The sequence below is a fragment of the Sander lucioperca genome, chromosome 15 (genome assembly GCF_008315115.2).
Source record: "Sander lucioperca isolate FBNREF2018 chromosome 15, SLUC_FBN_1.2, whole genome shotgun sequence".
Lineage (NCBI taxonomy): Eukaryota > Metazoa > Chordata > Actinopteri > Perciformes > Percidae > Sander > Sander lucioperca.
Window position 1 is genome coordinate 16,044,825 of NC_050187.1, and position 21,255 is coordinate 16,066,079.

A 21,255-nucleotide genomic window follows, 5' to 3' on the forward strand; every position below is an offset into this window, starting at 1 on the left:
TTGTTGCACTTCAAGAAGTAGTCAGTGCATTTATTGGCCATAATCAGATGTGAAATCAGCACGACAAAATGCACGACCAACAAAAAGTGTAAATGAAAACACCTACATACAGTTATTTAATCTTTTATTGCTAAACACATATGCTAGATACATTCCCCATCACCTCAAAATCCTGCTTGACTTTGTGTCAAAGCACACAGCCAAGGATGAGACTTTCCTTTCTACTTTAAAACTGCAGCTTCGAAGACTTACTTGCAGGCTCTTAGAAGAGGACTGGATGGAGGGAAAAGCTCCGCTAGTGTCGTGTAACATGGAACTGCAACAGCATTGTAGAATCCCACCTTAAAAAACAAACAAAACAAAAATGCTTAAGGCATTAGAAGCAAGTTTACATTAACATGTTCACAAACGTAAAATAAATGACTGTCATGACATTAAGGAATACTCAGAAATGCAGCACATGATTTTCATTTTTTCTGTTGTCTGGGATGTTTTGATAATTTACTGTAGTAATTAACTGATCTGATTTCCTGGCAGGCACAGTCTTTGTTCGAATGTGCTGTATATGGGGCCAAACATAGTGTAACCCTTATTATTTATTAATATGCAAAGTTTATTACACTACATATACCCATAGCATTCTGTAGAGGCTTCTTACATTGCATGTTATTTCTGAAGGAATGGTAAAACTTTGCTAAAACTTGTTACATTGTTATCAGGATATAAAGTGATCCTGGTTATTTTAAGTAATTATTTAGACTTTAAGTCAACTCCTAGTAATCCTACTTGAGAGACATTTCTAATTTTTTGGTGTGTGTGTGTGTGTGTGTGTGTGTGTGTGTGTGTGTAAGTTAGAGAGTGAGCCCAGTTAGAGACACATGAGTAAAAGTGCTGGTCTTACTTGGCCCTGGGGAACCTCGTCCTTCTTGTCTCTGTCCAACATAGGGATCGGCTGCAACCCAATCTTCTTCATCTCATCTCCCTGTGGAGGAACAAAATAAAGAGAGACATTTCCTTTTATTTTTGCACACTGTGGCAAACCTTTTGACCACTAGACGACACTATTTTGCACTTTACAAATTGTATGACAGCTAGGTGTAGCAGCATTACCAATTAAAAACAGAGGTCTTACTGTCATACTGGCGGCTCTACATGAAACTAAAAATAAAACTGTTTAAATTCCAGCAGTATCCCACTGTACCTCAGCCCAGAACTCAGCATAGATGTCGTTGGCTGTGAGTCGTGTGATTTGCCATTGCTTGGTAACAGAACACAGGTCACATGCTGTCATCATCAGACCAATCACACGGTCCCTGGAGGGGAGCAAAGCCTTGTTATCGCCATGAGGAGAACCTCAATGTGTCGTGTATGTGCACCAGGTCTGCGTGTGATGCAACAAGACCTGGTGTGAACCTGACCTGACCTGTGCACCGGTGCGTGTCGTGACCTGACCTGTGTGAGTGGTTGTTCAAGTCCAGCACACTCGAGGTCAGCAGCTCCGTCAGCTGCTGGTGGTTGTTGAAGTACAGGGCGAGGTCTGTGGCGATGATGGCCTTCCGGATGATCTCCAACACCTGCTCGTACTCGCTGGAATTCAGGTTGGAGAAAATATTGTGCCCTTCCAGCTATGAGAAACAAAGAGATCAATAAAAAAGCAAAAGCTCCACTTATGAGGCGTTCGGCTCAGCTAGATTACAACAGGTTGTAAAAAAGTTCATCTCAGGCCATCGCAGGTTCACGCAGATCCTGGACATTACAGAAGAGGGCACTCAGAAGTTACAGAAGAAGTCATATGATCCTATAAATAGATCTGTAATTGACAGTGTGTGTGTGTGTGTGTGTGTGAGTATGTGTGTGTGTAAGCACTAGATTTCTAGAAATTATGTGGTAATTAAAGTATTAGAAGAAAGTAAAAATGTACTTATAAATGTGAAGCAACTGCCAACCAGTCAAGTTGCAGTTTACATCCATGTCTGTCTGGAAGCATGTAATATATGTAGTGAAGACATTGAAGGAATTCCATAAAAGTGTATTTTTTTGGCGAAATGGAAGTTATCACTATATTGACATGTATTCCAGAGAATAATTTCCAGTGAGAAACTTGCCGTCTTTACTCAGAGACTATTTTTACAGAGGAGTACAGAGGACTGATAGAGCGCTTCCTCACATGCTGCAACAACAATCACCTGAAGCTCAATATCAGCAAAAGTGATGAGCTTGTGGTGGACTACCAGAGGAACAGGAGTCTCCCTGTCCTGGTTGCCATCAAGGGAGAGAAAGTTAAGACAGTGGACTCATGCAAGCACCTTGGGGTCCAATTTTGCTCATTAATGGGAGTTGTTCTTCATCTGAGACGAGGGTCTAAGGATAGAGGATGTTGTTGGATGAACAGATTGTGAAGCCTCTTGAGGCAAAGTTTTGATTTGTGATATAAGGATATATAAATAAAATTGATTTGACTTTGTTAAGCCTTGTTGTTCTTGTTCTGCTGTATGTCATATTAGTGTGTAAGTTCATTGAGAGAAAAAAAATTAAAAAATGAAATTTCTTTTATGTGTTCACATGCTTGGCCAATAAAGCTGATTCTGATAGAACACAAAGTTGTAGCCATGACCAGTGGCGGTTCTACATTGAATTACACCCAGGGCGAGACCCCCTTGGAGCAAACAAATAACAAAATTCTGAACAAACATGTTTGAGCAGAATTTTGTATATACTATATATAGTGTACATTTATTTAAGTTCAGATAACTTATACTGTCATATTTTGTGCAGAATTGTGTTTGTGTTGTTTTTTGGCAATGTTGGAGTTAGAGATTGTGCACCTTAAAAAGTGTGTTTCCTGTTGTAATTGCAATAGTTAAATAACTGGATTTTCTTAAGTGTGTTTTTCAAATGTTCTAATGAAGGATTTGTGCAATTGAGAAATCTAATTTTTTCTTTCACTTATGTTGTTATAATATATATATATAAAAACGTGCAAAGAATATATACAATCAGATATATAAAAAATGTAACAAGAGCAGAGAGCAACAATAATATGAAATATTAAGAATAATATACAAATAAAATATTGAATAAATAGGCCTATTCTAAATAGCACAAATCCTTCATCACACAAATGTGAAAACACACTAAAGAGAATGTCATTATCACACACACACAAACTAAAACTAAAACCTGACCTTTCTGGCCTTCCTTGATGCAAAATTATCAATGATGTTATCGTATGAAATCTGCTCCCCTATTGAGTGATTGATATTGATGACGGCAAGGCCAGTGATCCGTTCCTGGGACATGGTTGACCTCAGGTATGACTTGATCAACTTTAGTTTTGAAAAGCTCCTCTCTGCTTGAGCCACAGTGAATGGCAGAGTAAGTGCAATCCTCAGAGCAGTCCAAAAGTTGGGGTAGATCTTCGATAGATCCTTATCATGCATAAAAGTGATGAGTTCAAGGAGGCTTGTGGTCCCCCGTTCCCCCCCCTTGTCCTGACCGTTCCATTTGCGAGACCCAGAGGTGAACTGTCCCCTGCGCCCCTCTCCCCTTTTCCTTTCCCACACGGCTTCTGTGCACAAGTAGGCTACGTCTCGCATGCTGCCCGCGGGAAGGCGGGGCTTGACATCCGCGAGCTGCAGCAAGATGCTCCTCTCTCAGCAAGCAGGGCGCCTGCAGCTGCAGGGGGCGCCAATTTGCCAATTCCCCACACAGTGAAATGATCGATAATAGAAAACCGCTTCGCGGAGCAGAGGATATTTTTTTTAGGTTGACCTTTGACCTTTGAAGTTGACCTTTGGGATATAAAATGTCACTACTTCATCATTTTGTGTGAAATGTTGTCATAATTAGCATATTAATTATTGATTTATGGCCATGAATGTGTTAATTGAGGTCACAGTCAACTTGACCTTTGACCCCCAAATTCTAATGAGTTCATCTTTAAGTCCAAGTGGATGTTTGTGCCAAATTTAAAGAAATTCCCTCAAGGCGTTACAGACATATCGCGTTCACATGTATGACATACATTGTACATTAAGTTCTGCATAGTGGAGCTCTACCTGTAGGATGGAGACGGTCTGAGAGAAGTGGTGTTGCTCCATGGTGGAGGTGGAGTACAGAGCAGCCAGCGGATGGTCAAACTTCTGCAAGTATGAGTTGCTGTACCCCCGATGGTCCAGATCATGGCACAGGCAGGCGATCAACAGACCTTTCTTCTGTAGACCAGAGTGTAAAGACGGGAAACACAAAACTTAAAATCAGGAGCCCCTGATGCTGCTGATCTTGTTTTTATTTATTTTTTTGTCTTGAAACAGTAAAACCCAGACTCAATAAGAAGCAAACCTCTAGCTCTGTGAACATCCCAGAGGTTTTCTGTAGGATGACGTACATACAGTGGGCCACCGTCACTGCATGCTTCCAGTTGTGGTAGGGCACACGCCGGTAGTTCTTCCGTACAGACATGGTGAACCGACACAGCTTCTCCAGCTCAAAGCTACACACAACAACAATACAACAATTAATCAACCTGAGCTTTGATGAAGAGCTGACGCTGACACTGTCATGGCCTAGTTACACCTCACCTGGTCTTTCCACAGGAGTTATGAACCATGTAGATAAAGACAGCAGGCCAGATCTCCTCAAAGGGGCTGATGTCAAAGTGAAACCTAGAGGAGGAAGAAAGAGATGGGAGAAGAGTCTTAAATTAGCATGTACAGAGAGACAGATAAGGGGACTTCTGAAGTCCGGGTGTGTTAAACTGACAGGCTGTCCTCCAGAAGACCCACCACTTCCTGCACTGCCCCCCCCCCCAGAGCTTCTGGACTCTGTCATTGTCACTTTCACAGACACATGGCTATAGACCAACCACACTCACAGCAGAGCAGAGCAGAGATAATAACCACAACCTGAACCTGAAAGGGCACTCACATTTCGATCTCTTTATAAATGGGTGTAGGGAGGTTGAGCTGGGTGAGGGTCTTCCATTCTTCAGATGTGCAGATGCTGTGATAAGACAGCTTTTCCATCGTCACTCTGTAAATGCATTCAGAGTGCCGGATCCTGTGGTACATCTGCAGAGACACATAGAACAGGAATTAGTCTTTAAAATGTCGAGAGAGGAAACTGAACACTCCAGCGCTATAAAATACCTGGAAAAATATCTTATATCTTTGTTGAATTCTTTAAGTATCACTGTTGGAATTTCCAAAAGGGTCAGACAAAGTTAGGATGTCCGCAACAGTCCTGTATCATATTTTTATCTGTCTCCAAAAAGTGTCTCCACATCTGGTTTGTATCCCTGTCCCCGTTCCCAGACAGACAGGCAGGTACAGGTGCCAAGTCTCACACCTTCCACCATAAATCAGCATAAATCAGGAGCCGGCCCGAGCAAGGTTCCTAGAGACACGAGGCATAAATTACAGCTAAACATAAATCCTGTCAGTGGACGGATGCAGACTGCTTGTCTTAAAATATTAACACACCTCATCAATTTTAAAACCAACTTTGTGACGCTGCGCCTGCGTAAGTTTGTCGCACGAGATGATGGTGAGTCAGGCCCCCACAGAGAGGAGAGGCTTTGACAGACAGACCACACAACGCAGGTTTCCAGAGTTTATTCATGAAACGGCTGGTGTTTCATTTAAGGAATAATCATCACCGTCAAAAAATAAGGTTTTATTCATATTTTGGGGCAATGCACATTTTAAATAGAAGCTGGCACGGTCTCTGTCAACCTTGGAGAAAAATAAAATTACTTCTCTGACAAAGAGGGAAACCCGCAGCCTAGTAACAGCTGAAACAAGCCTTCCAGCTACAGTATGAATTTAGGGCGATACGTCAAAGGTGCAGTTCTCTGAAAATAAGAATTAAGTATTCATGGCCATGAAGCATTATATAATCTACATACACTGCAAAAGATAAAGAGCAGGTGTGTGCAGACAGATATTAAGGGAATGGATCATGTTTTTGCTTTTGGAGAAAATCAGTTAGTCAATTAAATATTTTAGGATTAATTCAGTTTACTCACATTTGCACAGTGTAAGGCCAGAGCACAAAAGACAGCAAACATCTTAAAGTTGTTCTCATCTGTTTTAGTGAAGGCACTTCCGCTTAGCTTGTTCACCATCTGTACCACACCTATAACGGTCCCCCTGCTCACGATGGGCATGCACAGGATGTTCCGCGTGGTGTAGCCAGTTTTGAGGTCCACCTCTCTGTTAAGGAAGACATACAAAAATATGATATTACATTCATCACATAAGCGAGATTAGAATGTGAACCATACATTGTTTAACTCAAGGTGTACACCGAAGGCCTCTATAATGAGTAGGAGTATGACTACAGTGTTTTTTATCCCAAATATAGAAGAATAAGTCAACCGAAGAAGAATTGTCCAGGACAAATCATAGCACAACTTCAAGACAGTTAGTTAGATTGTGGATGATCATATAAATTGATAAATTAAAAAGATAAATAAAAACGGCTTGTTGCAGAGTTGGAGTTGGAGTTTACCGGTTGAACCGGGGGTCTGCATAGGCATCTGGGATATTTAAGACTTCCCCTGTCTGAGCCACTTGACCAGCTATTCCCTTCTCTATAGAAAACCTACAGGGAAAAAGGAGAGAAGAGGACAAGAGTTAGCTCTGTGGACTGCACTTCAAGTCTTCTCAGTCTGTCGGTGGCGGGTGGGTGGGTGAAAATCAATAATAAAAAATCAATCATATAAAAATCCATGCAAAAACCTTTAAAAATGCTATTTACAGCACAGATAGTGTGTAGATTTATTATTTTCATTTAGAGGGTAAAAATGATGATGTTCCTTTGGAATAGTACAAAATAAGCAGGTCATTTGATGTTTTGCTGCTTTTCTATTGACTTTCTATTAGTGGAAGCATTTTTTTCTGAGCTGTCTGTGTTACAAGAGGACCTTATTCACTGTACACTATGGTAAGCAATGTCTTCTAGGGGCAGGACACACACTTTTGAAAGTGTGGAGACAAAAAAACATTTGAAAATGAGTTCCAACTGCTCTACTCCTTCAAAATAAACTAGTATTTTTTATTGTTTTGAATAAATGGAAAACTGAGACTTATGTATATCAAAAAGAACAGACGCTATCAAAATCAAATGAGTACACAGTTTAGCACACTGTTAGAGAAAAGGGTAAATCTTACACACCTAATTTCTTTGGTTTTCCTAAAGACAGGTTTGCCTTCTTTCTCTTCCCCAATATCGAACAGGTCAGAGTACAGTTCTTTGTTGTTGTGATCTACCTGGAAGAGTGCGCACCTGTCCGCATTCACCAGGTTTTTTGCATATATCTGCAAAACAACACCAGGGACAGAATCTTATTAGCAACACTGAGGGTTTAAAAGAACTGGAAAAAAAACATGGAAAATAACATCTAGCACCTCCAACTGAATTTAATCAGTATTAATTGTTTTTTTGGATGGGACAGTTAAATGTAGAGAATTAAAAAACACACAGTATAACTACAAGTCATTCCAGTTCATTTGAGTGTTTGATGTTTGATGACTTGAATGACCTGAGATGACAACACAAGTCACAAGGCAACAACATACATACAAACAAAGAGGCAGATTTTAGTAGAAAAACAGGGAAATCATGTTCACCTAGATCATATTTGTTTTAAAATATGGCAAGCTGGAAAAACGTCCCTAGTTTAGGTTAAGCCCAATTCTAAACATGTATTTAGTATGTCTATGTATCTATTATAACAAATTATTATCTTGTATTATTAATGCCAACAAACGTATTGTCAGAAACATTAGCAGTGTCCCTCAGGTATTATGATAGCCTGTGTGTATCTGTATCACAGCAGCATTATTACTCTTTTTAACAAACATAACCTAACACACTCCCAGGATGTGTAGCCTTGAAGACAATGTGAATGAACACATACTTGCAGAAATCACACTCACCATAATATGTTCAAGTAGAGAATCTATTGCCACAATGTTATCAAAGTATGTTCTGTGCGAAAAGAAGAAATGGCGCATTGAGATGTTGACAAATGGGAAGCTCTGATGATGTTCACATTCAAGACATGAAAGCTAACTTGCCTAAAATGCAGTCATTTTTTTCTATTGTGTGAGCAAAAACGTGTAATTTATGTTTGACCTGACATGAGAAAAAAATACTAACTCACTTTAGAGCCCAAATCTTAATTTTGTTATACATAGACTAAAATAAGAACATGGTGTAAATACACTTTTAACATGTTTTCATTAGCATTCGTTTAGTGTCAGGTAAACTGTCCCAACAACAGCTCTTACTTTGACACATCTAGTAGAAAGTCATTGAGCTCAGTCTGTTTGGCGAGGCCTCTGCACACCTAGAAAGAAAGAAAGATGGGCCATGACCCGGCAACCAGACGTATCACACATTTCTCACAGAACACATACAACATCGTGCGTGTACTGTAAACAAGCCAACTTGCTGTCTACACACTTGGCTGTGGGCCAACTTCATGAGTTTCAGTAACAACAGTGTTTTGCCGCAAGTAGCTAACCCAGGAGCACAGTGTGCCGCAGTGCTGTGGCTGAGGCTCAGAGGTCCACTGTGGCCAGTGCTGCAGTGGGATGCTGCTTCTCTGAGGTGTTGTGCTATCTGTTCGTATAAAAACAACACTCGGGTGTAATGACGTCTTCGGGGAGCTATTAGTTGAATCTATGGCTCAGTTGATTGGACTGGGCCCAGTGACAACCAGTTTGTGTACACAGTGGATTTCCCCATTAAAAACACCATAGCATCAAAGATCATAATAAGTGGGACTGGCAGTCTTTAAGTCTTTAGTGAAATGTTACAGTATAGTTTGCTCACCTGTACTTGATGAATGGCAACTGATGCCCACGCTAAATTAGCTGTTGCAACCTGGAAAATAAAGTGAAGATTAGCTCCAGAGAACTGCAGAAAAAATATATCACAACTAACACAAGTTATCACACATTTACAACGCTTAATCAGTTCTTATCAAATTTCTGATTTGTATATTTCAACATAATTATCTGTTCTGCAGATCAGGCCGTCTCATAATCATAGAAGAGCCAGTTGGTCTACAGATTTAGAGCCACTCTAGGGACACTCACACCTCACACCTGTAACACTGCTGTGTTGCTGTGTTGTTCAGTACTGTGGATTAAAGCTTTAGTGCGTAACTTTTTGATATTAATGAACGTCCGTTAAATTCAAGCCATTGCCAAATGAGTTGATACAACGCTAATTAAGACGATCAGCTCCATATAAGTCTCTCTTTATTTCTCAGTATGGCTATGTTCAGAAACTGGTGTCGTCCGGCGACCACTGCGCACAGAAACTCGAGTGAACATAATTACCTCTTCTGAAGAGTCCATTATGTTTTTTTTTATTCTCCTTGTCCTTCTTAGCTACTAGCAACTGCGTGGAGGAGGGGTGGGGGCGGTGCGCGATCACAGAAGGCTTGTATCATGTGGACGCGCCAACAGATTTGTTGTCATTACTTAGAATTCCTCATGGGGGCGACAGAAACTACACACTATCGCTTTAAAATTGAAGCTGCACTAATAATAGTGCTGGGCAGTATGACCAAATTTTTCTATCACAATATTATTTAAGATTCTGGCGGTGTCATGCTATATCACAGTATTTTGTTGTTGTTGCATGACTAGGGCTGTAGTAAAGGTTTATAGTGGCTTATGCTATAGAGGCTATAATGTCAGGAGTACATTGAATATAAAAACATGCCGTAAAAAGGTGTAATTTTGTAAATGTACAATTATAAGTGTTTTGCACTGTTAAAGAGAGTTCGTTATGGGTATTTACTTTTTTTTTAAAGTTATAAGCAATAGTAAGAAGGGTATGCAGTTAATAGGGGTATAGCATTCTTCGCGGCGAACGATATATATTTTGCCGCCAATTGAAAAGTTACAACAATTGTGTCAGCTATGCACTTGTATGGTGGTATATGAACAAAATCATATCATCATAGAAAATAAATTACAACTTCAAATGCTTGCTCTGCATCTGCTATGATGTGTACAGTATATTTGCTATCACGTGAGCCATATCACCTTGTTGTGCTGCCAACAAGTGGCCAAAACAATCAACTGATGCACATTTGAATAAAATTAGACAAAATGTCACAAATAATTCTCAAGTCACTTAAACCTACTGTATTCTGCTTCCTAATATTTAATTAATTTACAAAAAATAATAATAAAATAAATGAGATGGGGTTTTTTTAAGTACAAATTGGGGAATCATTATGTATTTTTATTAAATATGCTGTCAAGAGATGTTTTTTATGGAAAGTTTTGAATTTCAAATGTGAATCTTTAAAGCTTATTCACTGTGACTATACTTGCTTGAGCCATGGGTATGTTAAGTAATTTTCTAGCTCATTGCACTGCCATTTTACTGAATCATCAGCAACTGGTAGAAAGTGCTTGGAGACAAAAAATACAGCATTATTAAGTATTTTCCACAATCAACTGAACCCCACAAATCTAAAAGAGATCTTTAACAGAGCCAGATTAAGGTGAATACCAGGCTAACTGTAGTTCTGTGAGCCTTGCTCCAGCCTCCCACTCTTGGTGTGTTTTGTCTGGGTCAGACTGACCTCCTGGTGGCTGAGGTTGAAGGGCTCCTTGCCCCACTGCCGTTGCAGCTCCAGGATGGCAATGAGGTCCCCGATGGCAGTGATGATGGGGAGGCACAGGACAGAGTGAACATGGATCCCTGAGTCCTGCCCTGTGCCGTCGGGGAAGCGCTCGTCCTTTAACACACAGATCAGTGAAGGACATTATTGCCTAAAGTGCACAGGAGCTTAACAAAGGAGGTCAGTGTAGCTGGTACAGTTGCCCCTCAGCAGAAAATTAAAACGATTAAAATTCAAAGCATACTGTTGCTTGAAGGTGCTGAGTGCATCTAACCAGGTTACGTTAATCATACATAAATGGAGAGTATTAAGAGATATGTAATCAACAAACATCACAGCTATGCAGTGAAATGTTAAATTCCTATGATGGGAAAATGTGTACTTGCTGCAAGAAAACAGCCTCACCCCCATGATGTCCTCTACTAGCAGTGTTTTGTGAGTCTTGGCAACATGAGCGGCAATGGTCGTCCCAAATGCGATGGGGCCGGAGGGGATGAGGCTTGGAGGGCCATCCTTGGCACCCGTTGGAGTGAACATACATAAACTCTATTGAGAAGCATGATAAGAGAAAGAGAAAGAGAAATGGCGGGGGAAAAAATAATCAAAAACACGCACACAACTGCATTAGCATATAAAATGTATTCAGCCAATGTCCTCTGCACTTACATTGTTGCATTCTCCCAAGAAGTAAAGTGCGAATCCATCTGCTTTTGTTGCTGTAGAAATAAGAGACACACAGTTCACATGTGTGTAGTACGAGTGTCCAGTAACAACATGACATTAGCTGTCGGTGTATGCCCGTGTTACATTCTCTCATATAGATGTGTCCAACAATAAATGGCAGGTATACCTGGGAGGAAAATTGCAATAGGATATAACAGTTACAATCTAATAACAATCTATTAACAATGTCCCACATAACGACAAGGGCGCTCTGACCGAAGGCTTTGACTGCCATCCAGTTCATCTCCTTCCCAGTCCTCTTTTCCAGTCCCATTTCACACTCATATATTTAGGTCACATTATCATACAATGTGACAACAGGGACACTGGTGACGCATCAGTGAATATGCAGATTATCAAGAAGATAATGAGTGGTGTGGTCTGGCTGTCAATCATCATTTGGTTTGATTCACTGACAACACTGTATTTATAAAATGCAACATATCAGACTTTGTCAAAACGATAAAGTCCAGGACATTTCAAATTTTGAACTAAAATGCTAAAAAATGTAATTGCATTTATTGTGGAACATGATACAGATTGTTTGATCATATAATTCAATTTTCTAGTTTTTTAGACCATTTTATTCACTAATTTGATTTTGGTTTGCCAAGATGAATGGGGAGAAAAACTGTGACTATTCATTTACAAACAATTATTTCTGCATATTTTATGTATTTATTATTTTCAATGAAGCAGAATACAGGTGGAGTTCACCACAGTGGGCAATTCAGTTGGTCATAAAAGTACATTCAATGTCTGAGAAGTGCACTAAATTGGATTTACATTGACAAAACTCTCTACTTGGGTTATCCACCACAGCAAATCCTCCTCCTCATCCTCTTAAAAACAAATGCTAAAACAAATGCTATTTAGAGTCTTCGAGCCTAGTCTCATAAGGAGATGTTTGACGGCAACAGTGTGACGTGAACTAAAGATGAGAGTATCAATGAGCTGGATCATGTCTACTTCTACCTGTTTTAATGATGTTGCACAACTCATAGAGCAGGAGTTTGTTGTCTCCTCCAGTGTCCAGGCGCTGCTCCATGTAGCTGTTGAGTTCGTACACCACACCCTGCATATTTGTGTCCTGGTACTGCTGGACACAAGACACAGAAATTGCAACTCCACAGCCTTGCATAAACACCGAGATTGAATTTCAAAATTTAGCAAGAGCTACGACAAAAAGTGACAACAACCAGCAATCTGTACTGCACCCAGTCTAATGTTAAGCAGCTAGCTGCTAAAATAACTAACTCAAATGGGAAGATTTCTTTTTTTTTTTTTTTTTTTTTATGAAAAAGGATTATCTTCCTGCCATTCACTCAAGACAGAGCCATTCATCACAACATTACCCTCCACCCCACCCTTACACTCCCCTTTACTGCTGCATTCAAGCCCAGGGATCCCCCCGCAATCCCAAGAGGAGGCACCCGGGCAAACTCTGCTGCTCAGCCTCAGCTTAAAAGTGTGGTTATGTCAGAGGCAGACCTCCTGCCTTGTACGGGGCCAGAGAGCCGTCTATTTCTGCGCCTGCAGAGAGGGTGAGGGAAGGACGGCGGGAGAGTGGCGCACTAGAAAGCCTCCCCCATGGGAAGCCTTCTATCCTTTCACATCCTGTTTGCACAGACGTATGGATGACGCACCGAGGGGTCGAGTGGCCCTTGTTGTTTTTCTCTGTGAAGTCCCTTCTAATCAGCTCCAGGGCCCTGCTGTGGGTGCTGGCACTGGCCTGCTAGGGGCATGATAGTGTCAAGATGACAAAGGTGTGAATATACGTATGGGGAGCACAGGGGAGCTACTCTTTTCCATAACTTGCCACCAACTGTCTCACACCTGACCTGGCGAGTGTACAATGCAGCCCAAAACATTCATGTCCCAAGCATCACTACTGTACGGCATCATACCGAAGAATGCACAGGAATGAATTTGTAAACTGTTTCAAGCTTTTTATATGAGACAAAGTCACAATGGCACTCAAAGTTAGCACAAGGACAAAACAAACTGTCAAAGAGCATTGTTAATCTGCATCTTAATTAATTTGTGCAATTCGTGAAGGACAGTATTGAGTTATGTGCTGTGTTTGAATTAGTTCAGCCATAGTGTCCATTGTTGACTAAGAAATCAATTCAAGTCTCTAAGGTTAGCTTTGGGAATTAAGAGGCAAGGTAATAAAGTAATAACATATCTACAGTGTGTGAAGCTATAAAGAGAAGCTTCATGTGCCTTGTCACATAAATATGTACAGATAAAAAGAAGCAAAAACCTACCCTGCTGACGTTTTTAGCTGATGTGTCATCTGTAAAGAAAAAAACACAATGTTAAAACATGACTTGAAACAAATTTAGATTCTATTTTAGGATCAGATCTGAAATAATGAACAGGTGGACAAAACATGAAGAATCAGGTTGTGTATAAACTTAGACTTTTCACTGTGCCTGTGTGTAGCTAGCTAGTAAGCTAGCTCTTCAGGGTTTAACAATACGTTGGCTTGAAGCAAGACGAAATAACTTTTGAAAGACAAAATAAAACAGTTTTCTTCCTACAGATGAAAAACTTATATAATATATAAGCAATAAAATGCATCCCTGCAATATTCAATATACTTTTTTTGCCTGGAGCTTACTTGGTCTGGTATGAGCAGTAGTTTATGTTGGCTAATGTTAGTATTCTTTAGATAGATATTGCAGCCAAACTGAGGACATTTGTAGACTTGAGGACTCTACACACTGTATAGTTACTTTAATAAATATTAATTAGTTATTCAGAAGGAAGGAAGTTGATGCGACTGTGAGTGAAAACTCTCAGTTCTCACAGCCCCTGCCAATGTGCCACTGAGCAAAATACTTCATCAAATGGTTAAATGGTAGATGCCAAGTCTATGTAACTATGCAAAGGTAAAGGCAGTCATTGCTAAAAAAAGAGCATACATGCACAATCAACTGTCTGCATTAAAAACTGACAAGCCACATAGAAATCTGGCCCAGTTGTTTGGAGGTTGGGTAGATAATGCAGTGGATTCGTGCACTGATGGATAATAAAGGCACAACACCAAAAGCAGCAAGTAAGCAAAACCATATGTTGTCCTGTACAGTAACAGTAGTCATGTGAATGGTAAATGGCAAATGCAAAGAAATATGCAGTATTTAAAGCCTTAATATACATTATGTATAAATCATGAATTAATTAATCTACTTTTGATGCATTGAGACATTTGCTATAGTTATGGTCCTTTATAAACACAATTAGGAGAGATATTAATCTAACTTGACAAGTGCAATATTTTGCGGCCTGGAGTGCAAATTCCTGGTGTGATTTCAGGCTGTTGGAGAGACAGTAGACATATGACTATTGTGTTTGGACGTAGACGTATGTGATAATAATGAAAGCCTCAGCCAATCATAACAGTTTCTTGCCTTATAGTCTGGGAGTGCTACTTGGGATGAAAATAAAACAATTCACACAGCTACAATCGGTTCTTCATTACACATGGGGTCACCAGCACATGAGAACAGTAACTGCTCAGATCTCTTTGGTAACATTTCATGTGATCAAACCATGCAAAAAGCTAAGAAACATCTACTGAAGTGCTGACTCGAGGATGGTCCTCTTTAGAAACAAACCCATTTGTACATGAGAAGAAAGAAATTACAGCCAGCTACACCGTTTGTTGTTTTTAACATTCCTCCACTATGCTATGAGTTTCCTAACTTAGCCATGAGAGCTATTTTAGAGTGAACCTCTGGCCGGGCATGACGTCAATCAGAGGACAGAGAGCTGCACTTATAAGACTTCAACCTCATTTGAAATACAGAGAGAATCTTTCTACAGTATATAATGACTTGTTGAGGCCAAGAATATTCATACATTAACCCCTTTGAAGAACACAAATACAATACAAATACAGTAGGCCTATTACCTGTTAGAGAGTAGTCTACATTTTTTATACTACCAGACTGCAGCTTAACACCACCCAATTTAACACTATGACAGTCATCGATAAAAGAAATGTTTAAAAATGAAAGAAAACAACCTAATCATACCCTGAACCCTGTCAGGATTGATAGTTCAAAACCAAATGCAAAGCAGACAAAAACACACACAGCTGCATAAACTGCAACCATATAACATGCTGTTACTATAGAGTTACACACGATGAATGCATTTTAAATAAAAGAGGTGCAGTCCTTGTTAGGGTTGATGTTGACCCTTGTACGTTGTAAAGTGTGGGCAGATTGATGTCGGCTGCCATAACGCGGTTGTTGATTTTCATCACCAACACATCATTGCCACTTAACATTATTGTAAGGTGTTGCAGTGCCAATGACTCCAGCAACACTGATACGGTACATCATCCCAGTAAACTGGTAGGGTAATGATATGTTCACATAATGACACAAAATCAGTCACTTAGGTTAGTGTTCTGCACATAAAGAGTCTGATCTAATACATAACAAGGAGTGGGACACATTTATTGCAATTTGTTTACGGCTCGGTTTGTCTGTTTGTTTGTCTGTCATCAGGATTACGGAGAACTGGCCTGATTTTTATGAAACTTGTTGGAAGGGTGTAGCATGGTCAAAGGTAGAACCATAGACTGTACAAAATACGGACATAGTCTTCGTGACGTCACCCACTGGTTTTTTTAAGAGCCAAAATTAAGCTGTGCCATCTTGGCAGTGCCTGACATCGGCTAATCCGAAAATGGGCAAAGAGGTGGTGTGTGGATGGGGCTGAGGCATTTGGGCATTATAACATGAGGTCAGAGCCTGTTCACTCCCTATTAAGCCCCATTGTACCGAATTTGGTTGCAGTTCCACCAGAGTTCCACTGGGGATGATCGCAGGAGAGTGCAAAATGAATGGGACTCTATGGCGCTAGACGGCTAAATTTGTCTATTTCGCCTGATTCTCATTGAGAAATCTCAAGATTTGATTGTAGTTTTTGCAAGTTCAACATGGATTATAGGTCGAAAGTTGAATGATCAAGTGAAGGACTGACTACGACCAGAGATCCTGCTTGACGGCATCCAAAGCGGAACCAGAATGTCAGAGTGAATATTTCGGCGTGGTCTTTAAAACATTAGTAAACCTCTTTCTAGCACGTGTATTGACAGGGAGAGCCTTACCTGTCAGCTGTGTTGTCGATGCCTCGAGAGAAAAAAGGAAGTGTCTCAGAGCTTGCCATAAAGCAGTATCTCTGGCCGTATGATGTGTATGGCGTCATTGACATTTTAAAAGGCTTTTTAGAACAAAAAAGCGACTTTAAAAAAAATCTAACACGCAGCAGTGTGTATTTTCTTAGCCTCCCCTTTCGAATGCAACATTCATTCCCTCCCTGCCAGTGTGTGTGGGTTCGCCCCAATAATCAAAGTACCTCCTGGAGTAATGAATCACCAGCCCCTGTTTGTGGTGTTGCAGGTCCAATTACAGTCTGGCAAACCACCTCTGCCGGCATCTCATGTATAGCAGTCCCAGTGGAACCACAGGGTGAGCACTGAGCACTGTGTCCACACACTGAAAATGTCTAAGGAGCCAAAAAGAAAAAGTAAGCAGTTGTACTTGCAAGCTATATACCCTGTAAGGTAAAATAAAGAATCTTCCTGTGCCTGGGAACCACAGAGATATCAAAGCAAGTGCCCTTTACGTCTGTTGTGCTGAACCAGTTGCCTGGTTGGAGCAGTTCCAGCTGTTTCTTTAAAGAAAGAATGCAGAGCCATGCCCACATTCAGCAGGTGCAGGTCCAGCATTGCTCTCCAATTCCTGGGTTTCACTGAAACCAGAAAATAACTTAAATATACTATACACCAGTTTTGCAACAAAAACATTGTTGTTTCATCAGGTGTGTGTCTGGGGGATTTTACGCTAATGATACAGCTACCCCTGCAGCCAAGGGAGAAGGTATTTGTACAGGTGTGTGCGCATGTCTGTGTGTTTTACCACCTTATGATGTGGTCAGTCAACAGCACAAGGACAGAGACTCTATGAGTTTCCAATGCCATCCCATATTTTCGGGGACCTGCTGTTTTTTTTTTTTTTGTAAACACAGGAGGAGAGGGCTAATATGTTCTTAGAAAATATACTGCCAGCTCACTAAGCAGTGAACACTAAACCCAACTGTCTAGCAGCTCCTGAAAATCCAAAGGCTGAACAGACCCCTTCTAGTAAATTCATCACTTCATTCAAACTTTTCCTGAACCAGAACAACCTCAGTCTAAATGTTTGTCAGCTGTGCAGCCCTGGGATTTCCAGCTTTAAGTTGACATGTTATGTATCAGATTGTAAACCAAGGTTTAGTGGGTAAGGCTCCTTTAAAGACTTTGTTGATAGGGTGAATAGTACTGTACTGCACGTATTGATTCTGTTAATAGACTACAATCCTACATAAAATGTTAAGAATAACAAGTTTAACATATTTTGTTAACAGCATGAGAGGGGCTGCATGGTTATTGTAGTTAATCATACATATAATAACGTTATGTTTTTGTGAAAGGTTTTTTTCTTAATATTAAGTGTGTTATATTTCCAAGTCCTTTTGTGGCATTAGTTGTTCTGAAATAATTTGCACATATTGATTTTATGGTGTGTAATGAAAGCTTTTGCCTCAGTGTGGGACATTTGTGCAGCAGACAAAAACAAACACAGCACCCCCATTAGTTGTTGCAGATTTCTGTGACGGTTCAACCAATAAAATCAGCAGATAGTCATCACAGTCTGCAACAAGGAGTCAAGCAGACTGTTTATCTATCCAGGAAAAAAAAACAGATTCAAACTGTCACAAGGAATTTTCTTGAATTTCCTGATCTAAACTAATCATAGCATACACAGACTGTAGGTAGCTAGTATTTATTAAAACGCAACTTGGGTTACAGTATACTGACAATTTAATATTCAAAAGATTAGATGTAGTATGTAGATGAAGTATTATGTGCTACATCACAGTGGTGTGATAAGGTTGTAAGAAAGAAACCAAGATCTACTGCTGTTACTTTGATGATTTGATACATTCCTAAAGTGATTTCATGAATGAATTTCATAAATACTGCACAGAAAAAGGTTAGGGCAATTTGAAATATTTTAAAGGTAACAATTGCATTACTGAATACTGCAATTTGGACAAATAATGATTAATCTCATTAATTAAAATTTGTGCCATAATCATGATGTCTTTCTTATGATTTCTTGAACGTACATTTAAAAGAAGAGAGAAGTTTGACTTAACTCTGTACTTTTATCCAAGTACATACTGCACATGCCAACACAAAGCCTGCAGTTCACATCAGCACAAGGGTCTCTGGTGAACTGTTTGATGAGACACGGTGAGAAATGATTTGGAGAAGCACCCACAATATATCAGCAGCCCGAGGCTGAGGCCTTTCATTGGGGAAAAAAATCCCTCAGTCAGCTGGGTCTAATGTGCATGATACTTACGGGCGCTTTATTGATCTGCCGCCACAGATACACAGCTTCCCACAGGATGGTCAGCTAGCAGTGACTCAGCGGTCAATGTGTGTCGACCTAGTGGCTGTCCTGCATAAACCTGCTCTATGGAGGACGTGCAGCTGCTAAAAGCAGCAGTCTTCTTCTTCTGTGCCATGCTCCCTGTTTACCTGCACACTTGTCCACTACTTGCTTTTTTTTTACTGTTTGTTTATTTCGACACAGGTCTCCTTAAACGGAGATCTCAGAGTTTCTGTTTAAACAAGTTAGTTGTTATAGATCAGGACAATTTTTAACAACTTTGACAAAAATATATTTTCTGACCTTCTGAAGATACTTTTGGGTGAGAAAACCTTTTGTTTGGCATATCATTTTAGTTGCATTTCAAACAACGCTAGCACATCTAAAATGCTTTTCCTTCAGTATTTTAAACAGCATTCAAGGAGCGCTGCGTAGGGGGCCCCCTCCTCCCTCCTGATGTAAAAACGCCCTGCAGGTGAGATGGCTCTCTTATCACAGTGGCAGAGTGTGAGGTTCTACTACACAAGCACATCTTTGTCTGCTTGCGACTTCCACCCAAACACATCTGAGAAACAGCATCAGCTGCTTAACGGCTCGACCCAACTCTTGCCCTCTGGTGCCCGGGCCAGAAAGACTCACTCATACCTCTTCCACAAAGTTCTCCACTAATAATCAGACAGGCAGTCTGACCTGTCAGGGATATTCAGCTTTTGAATGATGTTCTCATCATGAATACTGACAGATTTAGTTCAGATTGGTGCAGAACTGATTAGTCGATTTATCAACCAAAAAATCCAAATATCTTCTGTTTGCAGCCTCTCAAATGTGAGTGTGTGCTACTTTTTGTTAAAAAAGGAGTTGAATTGAATACCTTAAGGATTTGGGCTGTTCTAAAGCCATCTAAAGCTGTGATCTAAGCTCTGGAAACATGAAATGGTTATTTGTCACTATTTTCTGACATTTAATTAATTAAATCAATCGAAAAAATATAAACAGATAAATCAGCGATGAAAATAACTGTTAGTTGCAGTCTTAGTTCAGATATATCTAATTCTGATACTGCTTCTGAACTTCTCCTCCTTGTTCACAATTTTAGGGAATGAGGACATCTGATGAGAATATGAATGAAAAATTTAAAAACTGTACATCCACAAAGGGAGAACAAAATGTAGCATTGTTAAAATTATAGCAACAATCATAGCACACGCTGCAACACACTGCAGACTTTTAGGGGTGCATGATTCAGAAAATGTCACGATTCAAAAACGATTCTCGATTCAAAAAAACGATTCACAGTATGTAAATGTAGTTACTTTTCCCATGTGATTGCAGTAGACATACAATTAAAAAAATATATATATGAATCGATTTTTGGAATTCTATGAATCGATTTTGAATCGGTAGAGCTTAAATCGCGATTCGAATGTGAATCGATTTTTTTGCACACCCCTACAGACTTTATCCAGCCTTCATTCACAACTTTGTATGAGCAGAAATTTTAGAGCTAGAAAACCTTGCACAGTCTGACTAACAGACACATTGTGTGTGTGTGTGTGTGTGTGCGTGCATGCGTGTGTGTGTGTGTGTGTGTGTGTGTGTGTGTGTGTGTGTGCGCGCGCACATCGCAGAAGGCACTGATGAGTAAGGAGGGGCCTCTGCATGAGAGCAACAGAGGGTTTGGGATTTATTAATTACCCCATGACAGTGTGTGGTGTGAAGTAAACATTGCCAGTGGGACATTGGTCAAAAGAGGTGTGATGGTCAAATGACGGTGGGGATTCTGGAAAATTGTGTTCTGCTCGTCGTGTTGCAGTAACCGGCTGCTGTAAGAGCGATCTGCTCTGTAACACTGTTATGATGACACACCAACATCTTGATACATAACTGTATGAAGCAATAAAGTCATAAACAATAAGACAAAAACAAGAGAACTACAGAAGAAAATTGTAATTTTGTTATTATGACAAGGCCCATTTGTTATATTACCACACAGCAGATTCAACGCAAGTGTGCAAATGTGAAGGCTTTATCTAGAATTAGAGATTGTAACACAACCTTTGCACAATCACACACTTGCATGTATGAGTATAGACAAACTGGTTTATGTAATCCGATGTATCCCATCACATGATAAGTGAGAACGGGACTGGCTGCAGGGACTGCTTCCAGGAAGCAGTGGTTATCTCAGTGACGATCACATGATGACAGGTCCTGCTGCTGCTGCTGCTGCTGCTGCACTCATAAAGAATATTATCTGATCTCTAAAAAGTGTCACTGCAAAAATAGACACAGAAATGCATCTTTAGAATACACGAGCTACTTGTATCAGCACAAATATATACAGGAGAGGTCCAGCTTCTTTAAAACAAGCAGAGAAATGTGTCAAATCTACGAGCCAGGTTCCAGCCATAATCCCAA

The 21,255-nt window shown here is 40.1% G+C and overlaps 1 protein-coding gene across 7 annotated transcripts in view; it reads right to left on the reverse strand.

Moving 5' to 3' along the window:
* Positions 1 to 21,255, reverse strand: part of pde10a (phosphodiesterase 10A) — a 59,095-nt gene that overhangs the window by 3,973 nt on the left and 33,867 nt on the right. For 3 of the 7 annotated variants that reach the window (XM_035992175.1, XM_031302440.2, XM_035992177.1), the window contains 19 exons: positions 13,648 to 13,676; positions 12,353 to 12,473; positions 11,321 to 11,370; positions 11,060 to 11,200; positions 10,616 to 10,771; positions 8,842 to 8,892; positions 8,295 to 8,353; positions 7,941 to 7,992; positions 7,177 to 7,319; positions 6,511 to 6,603; positions 6,026 to 6,212; positions 4,927 to 5,069; positions 4,581 to 4,664; positions 4,342 to 4,492; positions 4,059 to 4,214; positions 1,432 to 1,625; positions 1,202 to 1,313; positions 902 to 982; positions 253 to 341 (listed from right to left, as the gene is read on the reverse strand). In XM_035992175.1, coding sequence (XP_035848068.1) covers positions 253 to 341; positions 902 to 982; positions 1,202 to 1,313; positions 1,432 to 1,625; positions 4,059 to 4,214; positions 4,342 to 4,492; positions 4,581 to 4,664; positions 4,927 to 5,069; positions 6,026 to 6,212; positions 6,511 to 6,603; positions 7,177 to 7,319; positions 7,941 to 7,992; positions 8,295 to 8,353; positions 8,842 to 8,892; positions 10,616 to 10,771; positions 11,060 to 11,200; positions 11,321 to 11,370; positions 12,353 to 12,473; positions 13,648 to 13,676 — 2,092 coding nt within the window. The remainder of the gene's footprint in view (positions 1 to 252; positions 342 to 901; positions 983 to 1,201; positions 1,314 to 1,431; positions 1,626 to 4,058; positions 4,215 to 4,341; positions 4,493 to 4,580; positions 4,665 to 4,926; positions 5,070 to 6,025; positions 6,213 to 6,510; positions 6,604 to 7,176; positions 7,320 to 7,940; positions 7,993 to 8,294; positions 8,354 to 8,841; positions 8,893 to 10,615; positions 10,772 to 11,059; positions 11,201 to 11,320; positions 11,371 to 12,352; positions 12,474 to 13,647; positions 13,677 to 21,255) is intronic. The other 4 variants (XM_035992178.1, XM_031302444.2, XM_035992176.1 and 1 more) reach the window with 3 other exon arrangements.